Source organism: Kogia breviceps, chromosome 3, assembly GCF_026419965.1.
Source record: "Kogia breviceps isolate mKogBre1 chromosome 3, mKogBre1 haplotype 1, whole genome shotgun sequence".
Lineage (NCBI taxonomy): Eukaryota > Metazoa > Chordata > Mammalia > Artiodactyla > Physeteridae > Kogia > Kogia breviceps.
In genome coordinates, this window is record NC_081312.1 from 185,037,522 (window position 1) to 185,054,327 (window position 16,806).

At 37.6% G+C, this 16,806-nt stretch overlaps 1 protein-coding gene across 4 annotated transcripts in view; it reads left to right on the forward strand.

Annotated features, from left to right (window-relative positions):
- The window catches only part of EPC1 (enhancer of polycomb homolog 1), a 94,357-nt gene extending 79,915 nt beyond the window's left edge, over window positions 1–14,442 (forward strand). Inside the window, exons 10-14 of one of the 4 annotated variants that reach the window (XM_067030510.1) lie at window positions 1,198–1,550; window positions 9,110–9,228; window positions 10,452–10,593; window positions 10,701–11,064; window positions 13,070–13,443. In XM_067030510.1, the coding sequence (XP_066886611.1) occupies window positions 1,198–1,550; window positions 9,110–9,228; window positions 10,452–10,593; window positions 10,701–11,064; window positions 13,070–13,142 (1,051 nt within the window). In that variant the 3' untranslated portion in view covers window positions 13,143–13,443. Of the gene's footprint in view, window positions 1–1,197; window positions 1,551–8,352; window positions 8,465–9,109; window positions 9,229–10,451; window positions 10,594–10,700; window positions 11,065–13,069 lie in introns of those variants that run through there. The other 3 variants (XM_059058325.2, XM_067030511.1, XM_059058327.2) reach the window with 3 other exon arrangements.
- The last annotated feature ends 2,364 nt before the right edge of the window (window positions 14,443–16,806 follow it).

A 16,806-nucleotide genomic window follows, 5' to 3' on the forward strand; every position in this document is an offset into this window, starting at 1 on the left:
AACCATAGCTTTTAGTGCATAACTAATGGTTCCCTAATGGATCTGCTTTTCTTCCCAAGAGCGAAAGCCTCTGAGATAGATGAAGGCAAGTGTAAATCAGGATTACAAAAAATCGTTTTAGGAGCTCTGGGAGATATTGAGAAAAAGGATTAAGTAAGCTAAGAAGTGTCATATAACTGGTAGACTCAGTTAACTCGGCAGTGGAAAGGCTCCAGGGTCCGTGCAGGACCTGATCTGGACGTCAGCTTGTCAGGACGCCTGCCTTTGTTGAGACCTGATAGAGCCCTTCACGCTCTGGATGCCTTTATGTGAGAAGTTGTGTGTGGGAGGGGGGAGGAGTTGCAGAACACATGAAAGCGAAGGAAAAGAAAGACACTCGTATAATATTAGTGAAAAAAAGTTAAAAGGCAAAACAGGTAAATCATCAAGGTGCTTTGAGGAAGAAAGCTAAGGGTATAATTTACGGTCAGTTAATGACTTATACACATTGCTTTCATTTTTGAATCTTGATTGCAGTTATTATCACTTCACCCTTAGTTTAGAATTATCCAGTCACTCAAATACATTTTATTGAGTGCTTTTTCAACCCCATCGTTATGTTGACATCATAGTAGTGAAAATTCTCTACGTTGGCTATATTTTATTTGATACTAGCATGAGTCAGTGTTAACATCTTAAGATGGAATCATTTATAAAGTTTATATAAATGAAAATATATCCTCTCGAGTGGTAGCTTCAAATATTTTGTCTATAAAAAATTTTAATAGTGTAAAATATCCAAAGATCATATACCTTTTACTGCTTTTCTCCTACCTAACCCCTCCCCCCCCAAAAAAATGAAGTTTTTGCTTAAATAGATAATGTTAGCAATATTTCATGAATGATTTGGTGCTTCATAATGGAAGTGAAAAGTCAGATTCTCTTGTATGGTGACAGTAAAGCCAACCGTAGACCTGTTAGAAGACTCTAGCTGTTGTAAGATGGATAGTACACCGTATTCTTTAAGGCGGATTACTTTCTTCTTTAATCGAATCATTATAAAGTGAAAGAACCTTAACAGAAATTGAGATTTTAGCCCATAGAGCCAAATAATGAAATAATCAAATTTATAGCTCTTAAATATTCAGTATGAGGTGGCTTTTGGGGACGTGGAGGAGTAGCTGTTTTATATGTCTGTTTGTGCCTTATTTTTAACAGGGTCTTACTGGACAGAGCTCACTCGGACTATGACAGCATGTTTCGCCATCTGGATTTGGAAATGCTTTCCTCACCACAACATTCTCCAGTCAATCAGATTGCCAATACCTCAGAAACAAATACCTCGGACAAATCTTTCTCTAAAGACCTCAGTCAGATACTAGTCAATATCAAATCATGTAGATGGCGGCATTTTAGGCCTCGGACACCATCCCTACGTGACAGTGACAGTGATGGAGTCTCCTGTAGAAAATGGTATCGGAGTGTAAGTCGAACAGGAGCAGCACAACCCGGGACCCAGACATGCAGCGCCTCTGCGCAGAGTAAAAGCGGCAGTGGCTCAGCGCACTTTGGTATGTTCCTTCGTTACGACATGCATTTCTGTAGAAGCACTGGGTTCATCAGTTTTTGGAATATGTGGTCTATTACACTTACAGCTAAAAGTCCTTTTCTCTCAAAATAGTATTTTTTAACAGTCTAGGTTTAAGTATTTATTTGAGTCCTGATGGTACGTGTGTCTTCATTTAAACATTTCCACATACGTAAGATGTTTATTGCTATTTGATATATGACATTTGTTTCCTGGATACACTTTGTGAACTACCAGCCAAGATTCAACTATTATGTTTCAAATAACAAAAAAAAGAAAATGGACCATAAATTGATAGTGTTTTATATTTGGACACTTTTCTGGTCTTTTACTTAGACTGCTTTAAATTAAGCCCGCAAGTCGATAGATATACAAGCTTTCTCTGCTTACACAGTCGTTCAGAATAATTTGTAAGAGGGAAACTAATTTTTCAAAGAACAACGTTTGTGTAAGGATTATTTTAATAATTTTGGAACAAACATTTTCAGGTAATACCTACTTTAGCATTATGCCTACATTGTGAAATGTGTCTAAAATAAATGCCATCTACTTAAAATATTCCTCAAATTTTAGTTTTCTATTTTAAAGCAAATATCTGTTGTGTGAGGCATATAGATTATAGAAATTCACTGTTAAAATTGCCATACACATTTTTATAAAGATGTTTATTCTGTCCCCCTAATTGTCTGGTAAGGCTACAGTTAAACCTAATAAATATGAAAATGTGCTTCTTAAAGACCTTCAGAAAAGGTTCCATAAACTAATTTACTTTGTGGTTAGAAATAAAGTACTTCTGCGAAGCAGAAGTCATTCAGCTCATAAGAAAAATAATAACATTTCAGAAATCAAGTAGAAGATAATCTAACTTATTCTGAGGCCTGCCTAACAGATTATTTATAATCCCATTAATTTCAGAGTCTATATCATGAAGAGTCAGTTTCTCTCTGCTTTTATAGTCTTAAAAATCAAAATGAAGTATTTTTCACTATGAAGGAGGACTTATATATGTGAGTGTAGAGATTTTAGTAGTATAAACTTGTAATATGTTTCCCTGATACAGATTTTTAAGTTGTTTAAAATTCTTTTGAGATGAGACTAGACGTAGGAAAATGGGCTTGTTCTGTCAATTCCTTATCTTCTCCACCTCTTAAAATAAAGTCATATAACTATCCTAAGGCTCTTACAGTGATTTTTTTTAATGTAAATCATTTTGCCATACTACTTAAGTAAGCATTGATACTGTAAAACTTAACTTGATTTGTGTTTGCCAAAGAATGTTAAAAGGTGAACATGGAACAGTAGTATTACCAAAAGTATAGCTGAAAAAAATCTTTAATAACTGTATAATTTTCTTTTTAATCATTTCCTTCCCCTGTATATGTGATAGCATTAAATGGGTTTATCAATTTTTTCCTGTTGCATCTAATTGTTTTCAATTTTCCCTAAAATTTTACTAGATCTTCCTGTATACTTAGAGAATAGATACCTGCAGGTTGCTTTAGGGTAATGCTTCATTCTTTCATGTTTGTGAACATTCCAGAAACCTAAAGCTTTTCAATTCGTGCTCTATAAAGTATGTAACAATGGACTCATATCATGTGTAGCTTTAACTTAAGGGAATTCAGCTATAGGCCCCTGAAGAAAAAATTAAAATTTTAGCAGTACAGATATTATACAGGATTCTAAATACAGTTGAACTAAAAGAGTGAGCTACGCTGGGAACGGGAGAAGTGAGTCTATTACTGTTCCTCTTGCAGCGTCAGTGCCTGCATTGCTGCCTCGCTCTATTAAGCATCTCATCTTGTCGATGTAATTGTAGTTTTAAAGATTCTGTTTTTCATTTGGTATATAGCCCCCAGGTACAAACCAAACTGCTCCATCCGGTATTCAGCCACAGAAACTGACCTAGTGTGATGCCAGAGGAAACGCAGCTGTGTCGGGCTTGTTGAAGGGAGGAGATGGACCCGTCGTGGTACATGCGAAAGGAATTTTTAAGGCTTAATTTTTACCACACTGACTTTAGAACTTAACCAGTCATTATATGACGTATGAGTCAGCTGATATACTTGCCTGCCGCCTAAGCCAAATATGTGGGTTTTGATTTAGCCATTTTTTATTATTCTATCATTGTTTTAAATATTAATATGTGTGTGTGTGACATAGTGACGCCCTCTGGACTGATTATCCCTTTTCTAAATAAGCCTCTGGGGGGGCCTGTTCTCGCTTTGAAATAGGAAATCCTAATGAGGCTGTCAGGAGCCACTGTTTTTGGCAAAGGCCTGAGTTCTAACACACCAGCTTTCGTAGCCTCTGTGTCAGCTGCTGCTCAGAGCCTTCTTTGCTTGCTTCCCTGTCTTGACCATTTTGCAGAGCTGTGCAGTCAGACCGGTAGCCTGGATTGTCAGTGCTAGAGTGCTTGGGCCTCTGGATACTGTACAGCAGAATGACACAGTGTTAGAGTTTTTAGGACTGGATTTAGTACTTAAGGATAAATTGTATATTTTAAATAATCGTTAGTATGCGATTTGGACAGTTTTCAAATACATTTTTCTAAGTTTTTTTAACTACAAAAATATCTTTGGGGAATTCCCAGGCGGTCCAGTGGTTAGGACTTCTCACTCTCTCCCTGCCGAGGGCCCGGGTTCAATCCCTGCCCGGGGAACTAAAATCCCACAAGCTGGGCAGTGCAGCCAAAAGAGAAAAGGAAAAAAAAAAAAAACAAACTTTATAAAAAAAAAATCTTTGAAAGCTTAGTGTTTGTTCAGTGATTAAGTATTCATTTGCATGTGTTTGAGGGGCTATCAGATTCAGAATTAATACCTTTTTTCATAATTAGGAAGGACTCTGTAATTCAGAAAGACTGAAAACAGAAAAGTGATTTTAAAACCATTATATGTTCAGGATTTGAATTCCTAGTTCCCAGTGAAATTTCATCAGCACTTTAAGTCATTTTTCCAAACTCCCGTATCTGCAGTATAGATTTGGTTTATTTTCATAAGTCAATAAGAAATTGTAGCAAGAATGATAGGTTCTAATAAATCTCAATATCTATAGCTTACTCAGCAGTGCGGTTTACTTCTATTTGTAGCATAAATTTTTTAAAATATTTTTATTGGAGTATATAGTTGATTAACTATGTTGTGTAAGTTTCTGCTGTACAGCAAAGTGACTCAGTTACACATAGACATGTATCCACTCTTCTTTAGATTCTTTTCCCATATAGGTCATTGCAGAGCACTGAGTAGAGTTCCCTGTGCTGTACTCAGGTCCTTATTAGTTAGCATAAAATTTTAATATTACGGTAAAAAAGGAACTCTAGATTTGAACACTGAATATTTTCATTGTTAGATTTTGTAGATTTGTGGGACCTTATCCTTACCCAGATGTCTTTCAAAACTCAGAATTACTTCCTCAGCAGATTCTGGAGTAACACCCATAGCGAAATACATTAATAGTTCTACAGTTGTGTAGTGAAGTGCGAGAATAGTCACGCTCAGTGGAAAGTTTGACCACAAGTAACCTCACGTTCAAGACGTTCTCAGCCAAATGCATTCAGGTTTGGTCGTGTTTTGCTGTCACACGAATTGCAACAAGCTTTGGATGTTTGAGGGGCCTGGTAAGTGCTCGTGAGCCTCCAGGCTGTCAGTCAGGCTTGCTGATGAGGCGGTCGCACTCTAATACCGTCTGCAGTCATTTCAGCTTAGGTTTATTCCTTTAGAGTTACCATTCTCTCCTGCATTAAAATAATTTTCTGCCTGTGTACTGCTCAGAGAAATTTCTCATTGAGGAGTATCTTTTAAAACAGGTGTTTGGGGTTGTTTGGTTGTTTGGGGTTTTTTAACAAAGTATGCACTTTGGTAATCTAGACTCCATCTTCTCAAACTGAATTTTCAAATTGTTTACTTTTTCCGAAGTACTTGTCACCTCCCTCCCCCCACAGCCCTGCCGCCCCCAGTCATTCCACTGATCTGCTCCAGCTACAGGAATGTGACTTAAAGGCCAGCGGGCTGAGCGCTAGGCCATTCCCGGCGCTGGTGCACCTGCCACATGATAGGTCCTTGCATAAGACGTGGACTCGTAAAGTTTTAGATTATTTCATCTAAATTCCTGCCCCAGGGGATTGTTAGAAGCTACCCACACAACGGTGGTTTCTGGCCTCTGCCTTGGCACCTCTAGGGGCAGATTAAAATGCAGCAACTTTCTACATCAGGTTATTCTGCACTTGGGGGTCTTGTTTAGAAAGTTTGTCCATATATCGAGCAAAAGCTGCCTCCTTAAATTTAAATCTGCAGGTCCTGTTTGCCCTCGGAAGCACCCCGAGTAAGTTTTCTTGCTCGCCCACGTCGTGGTGTCCTCCAGATATTTGACGTCCTGTCGTGTTCCTTCCCTGTTCTCAGCTTTTGATCTTGCCCCTCCCGTGACTCTGCTCGCATCCCTGGACCCCTGTCTGTCCGAGGCTCTATAGATGAGATTTCTTTTAAAACATGATGCACACTGTTGGTACATAAAAAGGTTGATTTTTTTGTGTAAATAATATTAAATCTAAAACACACTTTTGTCTATTTCTTTTTATATTTAAAATCTCATTGGTTTGGGGGTAGTTTCGTTTCCCCTTCCACTACTAAATATCTTTGTGACCTCAGATGAAAGTTTCTTCATCTCTAGTGTGAGATTATAGAAGGAAATCACCAAGAATCCTTCCTGATCTAAAATTTTTTGGTCCTTTGAAATGATTCTGATTCGAGGTCTGGTGATCTGTCCACAAAACCACCTTGTCCATCTTTATGTGAACTGCAAACTTGACTACCACACAATATCTGGAGGTAGACATACAACCTAAAAGCTTTACCTTGATGGAGATACGGGGAAATATGCTCATTTTTGCTTATTTCCACTTAGCATTTGGTTAGACTTTGCTCAGTTTCCTGTGTAAGTAATAGTGCAAAACCAAGCTCCGATTTTATTTGCCCAAATTTACTGCCTTGCCTTTGTCCAAGCTCTCCTACTCATTCATACAGCCTTTTGGATTGGAATTTTACTTCTCAGAAGAAATATAAAATCTTAGCATCTCATGGCTTGAAAAGGACTTTAATGATGACCTAATTTAATCTTGTGAATTTCAGATGAACATACTGAGCCCCAAAAGATTAAATGCTCAGGTGAACTCAGCCAGTTATGACAGAGCTGAGAATGAAAGAAAAATCAAGATCTCTTGGCCCCTAGACCCATGGTTTTTATTACCATCACTTCTAGCTTATATGTTACTCTGTGCATTTCTTCTAGAACATTTATCAAAAATGTTCAGGGGAAATTTTTATAACTAGACTCTGGAGTATAGAGATATGTAAGAAATAGGCTAACACAGGGATCTAAAATCTCAATGAGCCTTCGTGATCTAAAATGTCAGTTGCATTTTTATTTCTAAATCTGTATTTGGAGGAAGTTAACAGTTGTTTAAAAAAAAAAGTGAAATTCACAAAACCCTCAGAGACTGAGGAGTGAAATGTTGATTTAAGTAGGGCAAAAATATTTGGAACCTTTATTCAAATCGATTTCTAATTTAATATTGCTAATGTTTAAATTAAAACAAATACCAGCAGAATTCTGCAAAAGAATATTTTCATTCATATAAATGGAGTTTTGTATATAGATCTTAACAGTGAATGCTAAATTATTGTTTTTTAGATGTGTAATGACGTGACCTTCCAGAAATGGTCCTTTTTTTTTTTTTCTTTTTGTAAGTTTATTAAATATCTCCTACCAGGAAATTCAAGATTTAGGCAACGCACTCAAGCTTAGGAAATTAAAGTAGAAATCGCAAAAACATATTAGCGAACCTATCTAATAAATTAAAGATCTTTAGTTTTAAACAATTGCTTTTATGGATTTTTTTTCAACATAGAGATATTGTTTTAATTATAATCACTCTTTCAGGGCAGCATTTTTTTTTTTTCTTCAAGTTCTGATTTAACATGTTTCTGTTATATGGAAATGGTCAAGTTGACAGAAAGTTTATGTCAATATTTAGGGATTATCCTATTATCAATAAAAGCTTTTTCCGGTAGAATTCAGATCTGAGAATTACAAACATAGTAGGAAGAGAAACTCATCAAAGGACATACATCTACTAAACAGATTTGTAACACCCAAAATAAGAAAATGAAAAGTAGAATTTTTCCAACAAGAAATTATTTTTTGCCTTTGTAACCCAAGAAATTAGTTCAGCGCAAGTATAAAAACCTGTGTAAATACAAATAACTTCTGAGGTTGTCTTAAACATTATTTCACAGTTTTCTGATTCGTTCAAAATATGGTAGAATTTCTAGTTAACATCTATCTGAGCATTTTGTAGGTGTCCTAGGTAGAAGCTGTATCCTGGGGGATAAAGATTCTTATGAGTTATAAGTGAAAATTGCAAAACTTGATGAAGTAATATTCTAAAGAAATGATCAAAATGTCTTTAAAGACAACAACAAATTTGCTGACAGTATTTTGAAAACATTAAACTTTAGATTGAGGAAATATGCATGATTTATAGATTCCCTAGTACCCAGGGATGCATGATAACCCTTTTTTTTCTGTTTTAAATAGTTCTTACCCAACCATCACAGGCTTCTTAAAAGAAGCCTTAAAGTCAGATGTTGTGATTAAATGTGCTTTTTTTTTTTTTTCTTTTTTTTAAATTGGCAAAAAAAAAGAAAAAAAGAAAAAGGTTTCCTTTTTAAAAACTGCACACACTTTTTGGGGGAGTAATAAATGAACATTTTTTTGTTTGTTTTTTTTAGAACTGAGCTCTCCATAAACAAACATAAGTAGCATAACACAGTGTCTTTCCTCAGACATCATTCTGTACAGTAAACCAACATAAACATCTCCGTTCTTATTGACTGGATTTTTTCCAGGTGGGTTAATTGGGTGGGGATAATTAATTAACCTTTGGAGCCTCTTTTCTTCCTGTTAAACTTAAAGGATGGGTTCTTTAAAAAAAAAAAAAAAAAAAGTAATAAACCAACAACCTGATATTTCATATGAAGGAAATTTTTGTAATGACTAAAATTAGAAAGTATGTAGAACAATTAGTATTTCTACACAGAACTGCTAGGGATCATCTGAATGCATTGGGACAGTAGTATAAATAAACTAGAAACGAAATGGTGATTATCAGATTTCTTCTCAAGCTCAGTGCAAAGTTGAATTTCAAATATGCGGATGAAAAAAGCTGGTATTACCTTTTACACTGTCTAGCACAAGTGTCACAGCTTACAAAAAATAATGGTTTTGAAACTTGGGAAGTGAGCACTTCTCTTTCCTATGTGCAACTCGGAAAGTTTCATTTTGTTTTTCTTTAAACTCAAGCCACTCTCGTGAAGTGTGGTTATAAAAACGCTGAAATTTTCATTTGGAAGTGATCTTTAACAGGATGCTAAAATGCTTTCGTTCTGCGCAAATTTTTTCTTAAATGGTAAAATTTGTTTTAGTGTACTGTAAGATGTGTGTGATAGCCATGCCTTTTTATGAAGTGTTTTCTCATTTTATGTTCAGCGTTTACAGCCGAACAATACCAGCAACACCAGCAGCAGCTGGCACTCATGCAGAAACAGCAGCTTGCACAAATTCAGCAACAGCAAGCAAGTAGTAGTTCTTCCACCACCACGCCACAGGTGAGGGGTTTGTCTGTCTTATGATTATCCCTCAGGGTTTCCCACCAGAGTTCGTCTCTAATTACCAACTGTTGTCATAGAGCCTTGCATCTAACCAGCAGAAAAGTGGCTTTCACCTGAACCTACATCATAGCCATTCTATGCAGGGTTTAGAAAGAACGTTATAGGTGAGTATAGAAGCTGTTGCCCTCTGCTCCCAATTTTAAAAAGTAAAACTAAAAAGCATAGTCAGATGAGATGGAGACCCTGTCTTCAAGTCTGACCTGTAGTCTGTGAACGTACCTCTTTAATATACAACCCCACCCAGCTCTCTATGTGGAGAGTTTTAATTATTATTAAAATTTATGCTAAAATAACCTCTTTTACTATTAAAAGAAATCACTTTTGAACTTAAAGCATGATAAATGTTTGCCATTTAAACATATTTAAGCCTTAACTAAAGGCTGAGATTCGTGTCTCTAAGCATCTTAGAGGAAAAATTCATTTTAAAAAATTCAAGGGGGGCTTCCCTGGTGGCGCAGTGGTTGAGGGTCCGCCTGCCGATGCAGGGGACGTGGGTTCATTCCCCGGTCCGGGAAGATTCCACATGCCGCAGAGCAGCTGGGCCTGTGAGCCACAACTACTGAGCCTGTGCGTCCGGAGCCTGTGCTCCGCAGCGGGAGAGGCCATAGCAGTGAAAGGCCCATGTACTGCAGGGGGGGGGGAAAAAAAAAAAGGAAAAAATTCAAGGGGCTTCTTAATTTCTAGGCTGAGTTAGAATGTGATGTTTTGTTCCTTCTGTTCTAAAGGGTTAGTTATCTTACTGTCCCAAAGGTGCCTTTGGTCACGTGTGTATATGTATGTGTAAGTTAGATGAAGGAAGTTTTACATACTTACTTATTCAAATTATATGAATTGATTCATCCATTGCAAATCACTAAAATGTTTTACTAGCATATTTCTTGTCCAACACTTTGTGTTGGAGGTTTACTCTCTCCACATTATAAGAGGTTTATTTTGGTAATTCCATATTATATATTGTCACATAAGAAGATCAAAATTCATAATCCTTGAGTTATAAGATGATCTGAACATTAATCAAATTTATGCCTGTCGGAGAGATGAAGATATTTCAGTGGTTTGCGACTTCCATTTATATGCAGACTGACTTTGGTAACCTGTGTAGCTTTAATAATTTGAGACTCAGTGGTGCTGATTAGACTTGTCTTGTATTTGCTTTTCAGGGTTTTGTTTCCAAGACTTTGGATTCTGCTAGCGCTCAGTTTGCTGCTTCTGCTTTGGTGACATCAGAACAACTGATGGGATTCAAGATGAAGGAGGATGTGGTGCTTGGAATTGGGGTGAATGGCGTCCTTCCAGCCTCAGGTAAGGATAAAGTCATTTAAGGTGTTTTGATAATGTTTGTAACGTATGTCTGTAATAAACAAGGAGCAGAGTTGCGGTTGTTCAGCTGCTGCTTTCCTTTTCCCTAGGAGTGTACAAGGGCTTACACCTCAGTAGTACTACACCCCCGGCACTTGTCCACACGAGTCCGTCGACGGCAGGGCCAGCTTTGCTACAGCCTGCGAACGTGACGCAGGCGGCGGGTTCCCACAGCGCGCCGAGTCACCCAGTGACTGCTGCCAGCTCTGCAACAACTCAGGTTCTGATTGGGAACAACATCCGATTAACTGTACCTTCATCAGTCGCCACTGTAAACTCTCTTGCCCCCATAAACGCACGACACATACCTAGGACTTTAAGTGCTGTCCCATCGTCTGCCTTAAAGCTGGCTGCTGCAGCAAACTGTCAAGTTTCCAAGGTCCCATCTTCATCCTCTGTCGATGCAGTGCCACGGTGAGTAGTTATGTAAGCCCCAAGTGTTTGAAAAATATGGAATCGGACTTAAATTCTCTGGCTTTGCTCTCTACTTATTTCTTTGTGTTTTTTGCTCTTTTCCTTATATACATTAAAAATGTATAGATGAGAATTCCTTATTTATGTAAGAACTAATCAGATAAATGTTATAATTCAATATTGCTGAGAATTTGAACTTTAAAGGGAGTAGAGTGAATGTTGCATGTATGATTGGGACATGACTTAGTATAATAAGAGCTTGTAATATTCTCACTCATTATTTCACCTTTGGATGGAAGGAGTTCTCTTCAGAATGTTTCTTCTGCTTATGATTTCTTCCACAGCTTCTCACGTAGACAATTGATAAAACCCACCATGGCTAGTACACTAATTAAGCCTCTCGATAATGTAAATAATGTAAAGGGTTACAGTATTTATGCCAGGTCAACTTTTAATCAGACCATTATTTTCGATGCTAACTTGTTTTCTTAGGTTTCAGTAGACGGTTTAGAATGTTTGCTCAGGCTCTATTCTGTTTTAAACATTAACAGGAATTAAAATCTTGCTGTCTACTTGAGGGGAAACAAAAAGAGAAAGACAAGACTTTTCAGTTGAGTTAGAAGATGAGCATAAAAGTGTGAAAAGTTAAATAATATTAGTTGTAAATAATAGGTAAAAACTGTTGTAGAGGTATCACAAAATATAATATGCTTGTCAAATTAGCATGTAGAGTGTGGCTATAATTTCCATATAAGAGATATTTTTTACACCAGGGATATTCTGGGAATGTTCTACCAAAAAAAAAAAAAATCAGATTTCATCTAGGCTGGGCAGGAGGGAGGAAGAAAAGAGTTGGGGAAATACGTATATGTTTCAGAGGTTAACAAGTAACCTAGTTTGTCTGGAGATTTGGGAAGATTAGTGGTAGAAGTTGGAGTGGTTGGTGGCCGGACTTCGAGGCATCTTGGCTGCCGCTCTGACAGCGTAGCCTTCCGCAGCTGGGAGTGGCCCAGGGCAGGGAGCAGGCTTCGTAGCAACAGACTCTGCAGCTCTTAGTTTCTGGACCCGTGCATCCCTTCTGCTTCTGAACTTAAGTGGTAGTCACATCTGCTCAGTGCTCGTCCATTCTTAATATTCTGGGTCTAGTCATAGCTATAGCCAAACGACTACAGCTCTTACTTAAATGTATAATATGTGATTTTCATCACTACAGAATTATATAACTGCGGGAGACTCAAAGTATAAGGGAAACGTTCGTGTCACTTACTTTAGCCCCTCTGTTTAAAGATGAGGGAACTGAGTTTGCAGGGCAGAAATTGAGACACAGATGTAGAGAACAAACGTATGGACACCAAGGGGGGAAAGCGGCGGGGGTGTGGGGATGGTGGTGTGATGAACTGGGAGATTGGGACTGACGTGTAGACACTGATGTGTATGAAATGGATGACTAATAAGAACCTGCTGTATAAAAAAGTAAATAAAATAAAATTTAGCAATAAATAAAGATGAGGGAACTGAGACCCAGAGGAGGAACTGAGCTCTCCGAGCACGTCGCCAGTCGAAGGGCAGGGGCAGTGGGGACCCTGGTCTTCTGATTGCTCAGCTCCACGTAGAGAAAACTCGGACTTAAAAGTCCTGACATGAATGATCTTCACTCACATTGTTCCTTTTTAAAACTCTTAGGAAAGGTTTAATAGAGGAGGAGATTGAACTATAAACTAAAGCTTGGTTATTCTTTATGTGTTGTAACATCTAGGTTGCTTGGGTGCTACTACAGGTTTGTTGGTAATGTAGTTGACCATGGAATGTGCAGCGGACACAAGCCTGACTTCCGGTTGTGTGTTCCTAATAATAAACTGTAATAGTTCACATTCCTCTACTTGCTGTCCTGTCGCAAAAGAGTCAGATCTCTCTTATTAAAAACATTTAAACTTTTTATTGGGAAGAGCATCTTGATTTGTTAAATTGATTGCAGATAAGTAATTTATTGAACTTTTTTCAACAGGGAAAATCATGAATCAGAAAAGCCAGCACTCAACAACATAGCAGACAATACAGTAGCGATGGAGGTGACGTAGCTTCCTCAGGAGTGGAGCCGCAGCCTGGGGGCTTGATTAGGTGCTATGCATCGGTAGCGTTTTGAATGCAAGGGATGATGGGATGCAGCACATGCGTTTCTGTGGCAGCTGTGGGGACTTGACAGCAATGCTCATCTCTCATGCTTCAATTTTTCTTTTCTTACTGTTAATAGGGAAAAAAATCAACATCTGTAAATTAAGAATACAGCAATTATCTGTACAGTACTGCATATTTGTAATACCCTTGTATATATGTTACTTGAATACAGAGATGTTCATTTGTGATGCTTTGCACTTGGGGGTGGGGGGGAGGGAAATAAATTGCAACAAAGAGTGTGAGATGTGAGAGTGTGTAGAGATGAGGTGTCATCACATCATGTGCATGGTGCAGAACCTGCTGTTTTATCTATTTATTGTGCCGTGTTTACAGTTTTGTACACTGTACCTTCATTGGTTCCTGTGCTGTAGTAAATGTGTTAGGTAGCTGTGGACTCCTTGGTATTTTGTAAATGGTATAACATAACTTGGTTCCCCTCTGGGTCCCTGAGTTTTCTGTGTATCATGTGAAAAAAAATGGTGACATACATACAGAATTTTACAAAAAAAAAAAAGGCATCAGTTTTTTAAAAATGGGGAATGTACTGTTCAATGGGGATCTTCCTGGTCTACTATCATTAGGACAAGTAACGAGCTAAAAATGAAGTCTCTTGAATCTTCCCATCCCCACCTGCCCACAGAGCTGTGGGTAGTTTCTGGTACTTAAAGCACTAATGTTATGTTGCTGCTCTGCAAACAGCCCAGTAGTCCCATTTCCTTCCACACCAGAAAGTGTTAAATCAAGTATGCAAATGGAGTCCTTACAACTGGAGTTTATGTTGTCTTGCCCTTTTTTTAGCACAAGAAAAAAATTGTACTTTTTTATTGTCGAATCGTTTCAAAGACTTCATTCTTTACTTGTTCTTACAAAAAGGATATAAGGGAGAAGAATGCAGTGATTGCTGTACGTGTATCATCATTCCAGTTTCTAAAAACAGCCAGCCAGCTTTTTTCCTTCTAAGATTCTCCAGAAGGCTGCGAGGCCAGAACCACAAATATCGGGTGCCTTCCTTTGGAAATATTTGACCTCTCTTCTGTGAAGAGAATGGTACTTAACAGACTACTACTAGTGCTTTGTCAGTACCGAAGTCTGAATGCCCAGTCCAATGGCATACATTATCCTTAAGGTTTTTAATCCCACCTGGAAAAATTGTGATAGAATTCTCACAAAATAAACCCAGGGCATTACATGTTGACAAACTAATGTGTAGTGGTCTTTTGCTTTTCTTTTCAACCCAAGAACTTTTGTGTGACTTTAATTAAAATCATTCAGTAAAGGGTGGGGGGCAGGGCCGGTCATGGGAATGTGAGCAATTACTTTCCAGTTCATTTTTTTCAACAATCATTTATTGAATGATTACCTAGTATGCTTGGGACTGTTTTAGGTCCTACTACAGTGAAAAAAATTCCTGCCCTCATGGAATTTATAACTTCATTGAGTGATAAAAACAAGATGAATATGTAAAATTTAAATTGTGTCATGGTAAGTATTTGGGGGGAAAGTAAAGCAAGGAGAGGGGAAGAAGCAGTGCCAGGATGGGGTGGAGGTTACCGTTTCTGGTAGGGTGGGCAGAGAAGTGCCCACAGAGATGATGGGGCAGGCGGCGTGGAGAGGATACATATAAGGGTCGGGGTGCGCCTGGTTTGCTGAAGGAACAGCAGTGTGGCTCTGGTGCACGGGCAAAGAGGAGAGGAGTAGCTAAGGTCAGAGGGCACTGGGGAGGCTGCTCGCGGCGGGCCTGATGGGTGACTTTAAGGACTTAGGATTTTGGAGCAGAGGAGTGGTGTGGTCAGAACAGGCTCACTCTGGCTTAGGTGTTCAGAATACAGTAAAGGACCAAAATTTCTCCAAATGGGATAAAGACAATCCACAGACCTCAGGAAATCAACGAACCACAAGCACACACGTGAAGAAAATTTGTTAAAGCATATAATCAAATTGCTAAATATCAATGATAGAGAAAAATCTTTAAAATAACTAATTTTTTAAGAGACGTATTACAGAGAAATAAGAATCACGGCAGATGTTCACTGGAAGACATGCAACCTGAAAGGCAGTGGAGCAATATCCTTACTGAACAAAAAAACTCTAAAACTATCAACATTGTTTTTCAAAAACGAAGGTGAACTATTTCTTCATACATACAAAATCTGACAATTCATCGCAAGCAGACGTCCGATACCAGAAATGTTAAAGGATGTCCTTGAAGCAGATGAAAATGGTATCAGAGATCTGGGTGCACACAAAGACCATCAGAAATGGTAAATATATGTGTATGCATTAAAACTCTTTTCCTGATCTTTTAAGTCTTTAAAAGATAATCGGCTTTTTGAAGCAAAAATAATAAGTGTATTATGGCATTATAACACAAGGAGAAGGAACATATATGAGAACAGTAGCACAAAGGTCAGGGAAGGAAGAGGGCCTAAGGGCCTGATCCTACACTCAGAATGGTATAATGACCCTTGAAGGTAGACTGTGCCAAGTTAAGGATGTATACTTAAGTCCTAAAGCAACCACTAAAATCACAAAGAGGTACAGCTAATAAGCAGGAAAGAAAATAAAGTAAAATCGTAAAAAATATTGACCCAAAACAAAACAGAAAAAGAAGAAAAAGGAAACAGAGGACAGAGTAAATAGAAAACAAATATGAACATGGTAGATTTAAACCCAACCACATCAATAATATTAAATGCTAATGGTCTAAACAACCCAAGTGAAAGGCAAAGATTGTCAGATGGTATCAAAAAAGAAAAGCCCATCCAACAAATGCAGAATACACATTTGCTTCAAATGCACATGAAATGTTAGCAAGGTACACCATACTGTGGGCCATAAAGCAAATCTCAATAAATTTAAAAGGATTTAAATCATACAATGTATTTGCCTAGAATAGAATTAAGTTAGTTTTATTAACAGAAAGATCTAGAAAGCCCTTAAATATTTGGAACCTAATAACAAACTTCTAAATATCATATGGGTCAAAGCAGAAATCATATGGACACTGGAAAACTATGGAAAATGGAAGTATACATATCAACAGTTGTGAGATGTACCTAAATCAGCACTTGAAGGAAATTTATACCAAAAATTAAGAAATAATAACCTAAACTTCTACCTCCTTACAAAACTAGAATAAGAAGTGCAAATTAAACCTAAAGCAGACAGAAGAAAGGAAATGATGAAGATCAGAATGGAAGGAAAATTTAAAAAGTGAAACAATAGAGAAAACTAATGAAACCAAAAGCTGGTTCTCCAAGTAGATCAATAAGATTGATAAACCTCTAGCCAGACAAATTAGAATAAAAAGAAGATGCAATTTACCAATATCAGGAGTATAAGAGGAAACCTTACTACAGATTCTACTGAAATTAAAATACAAAGAAATATTAAAAACTATATGCCAATAAATTTGACATCTTAGGTGAAATGGAAAAATCCCTTCGTTTCTTGCCCTTCCTATTATGAGAAATTAAGTAAGTCAATTTACTGTGGCCTAAATTGCAAAAGGAAAAGACACATGAAAAGTCTGGACAGTAATATGCTGGAGCCAGCTCACAGTGACTC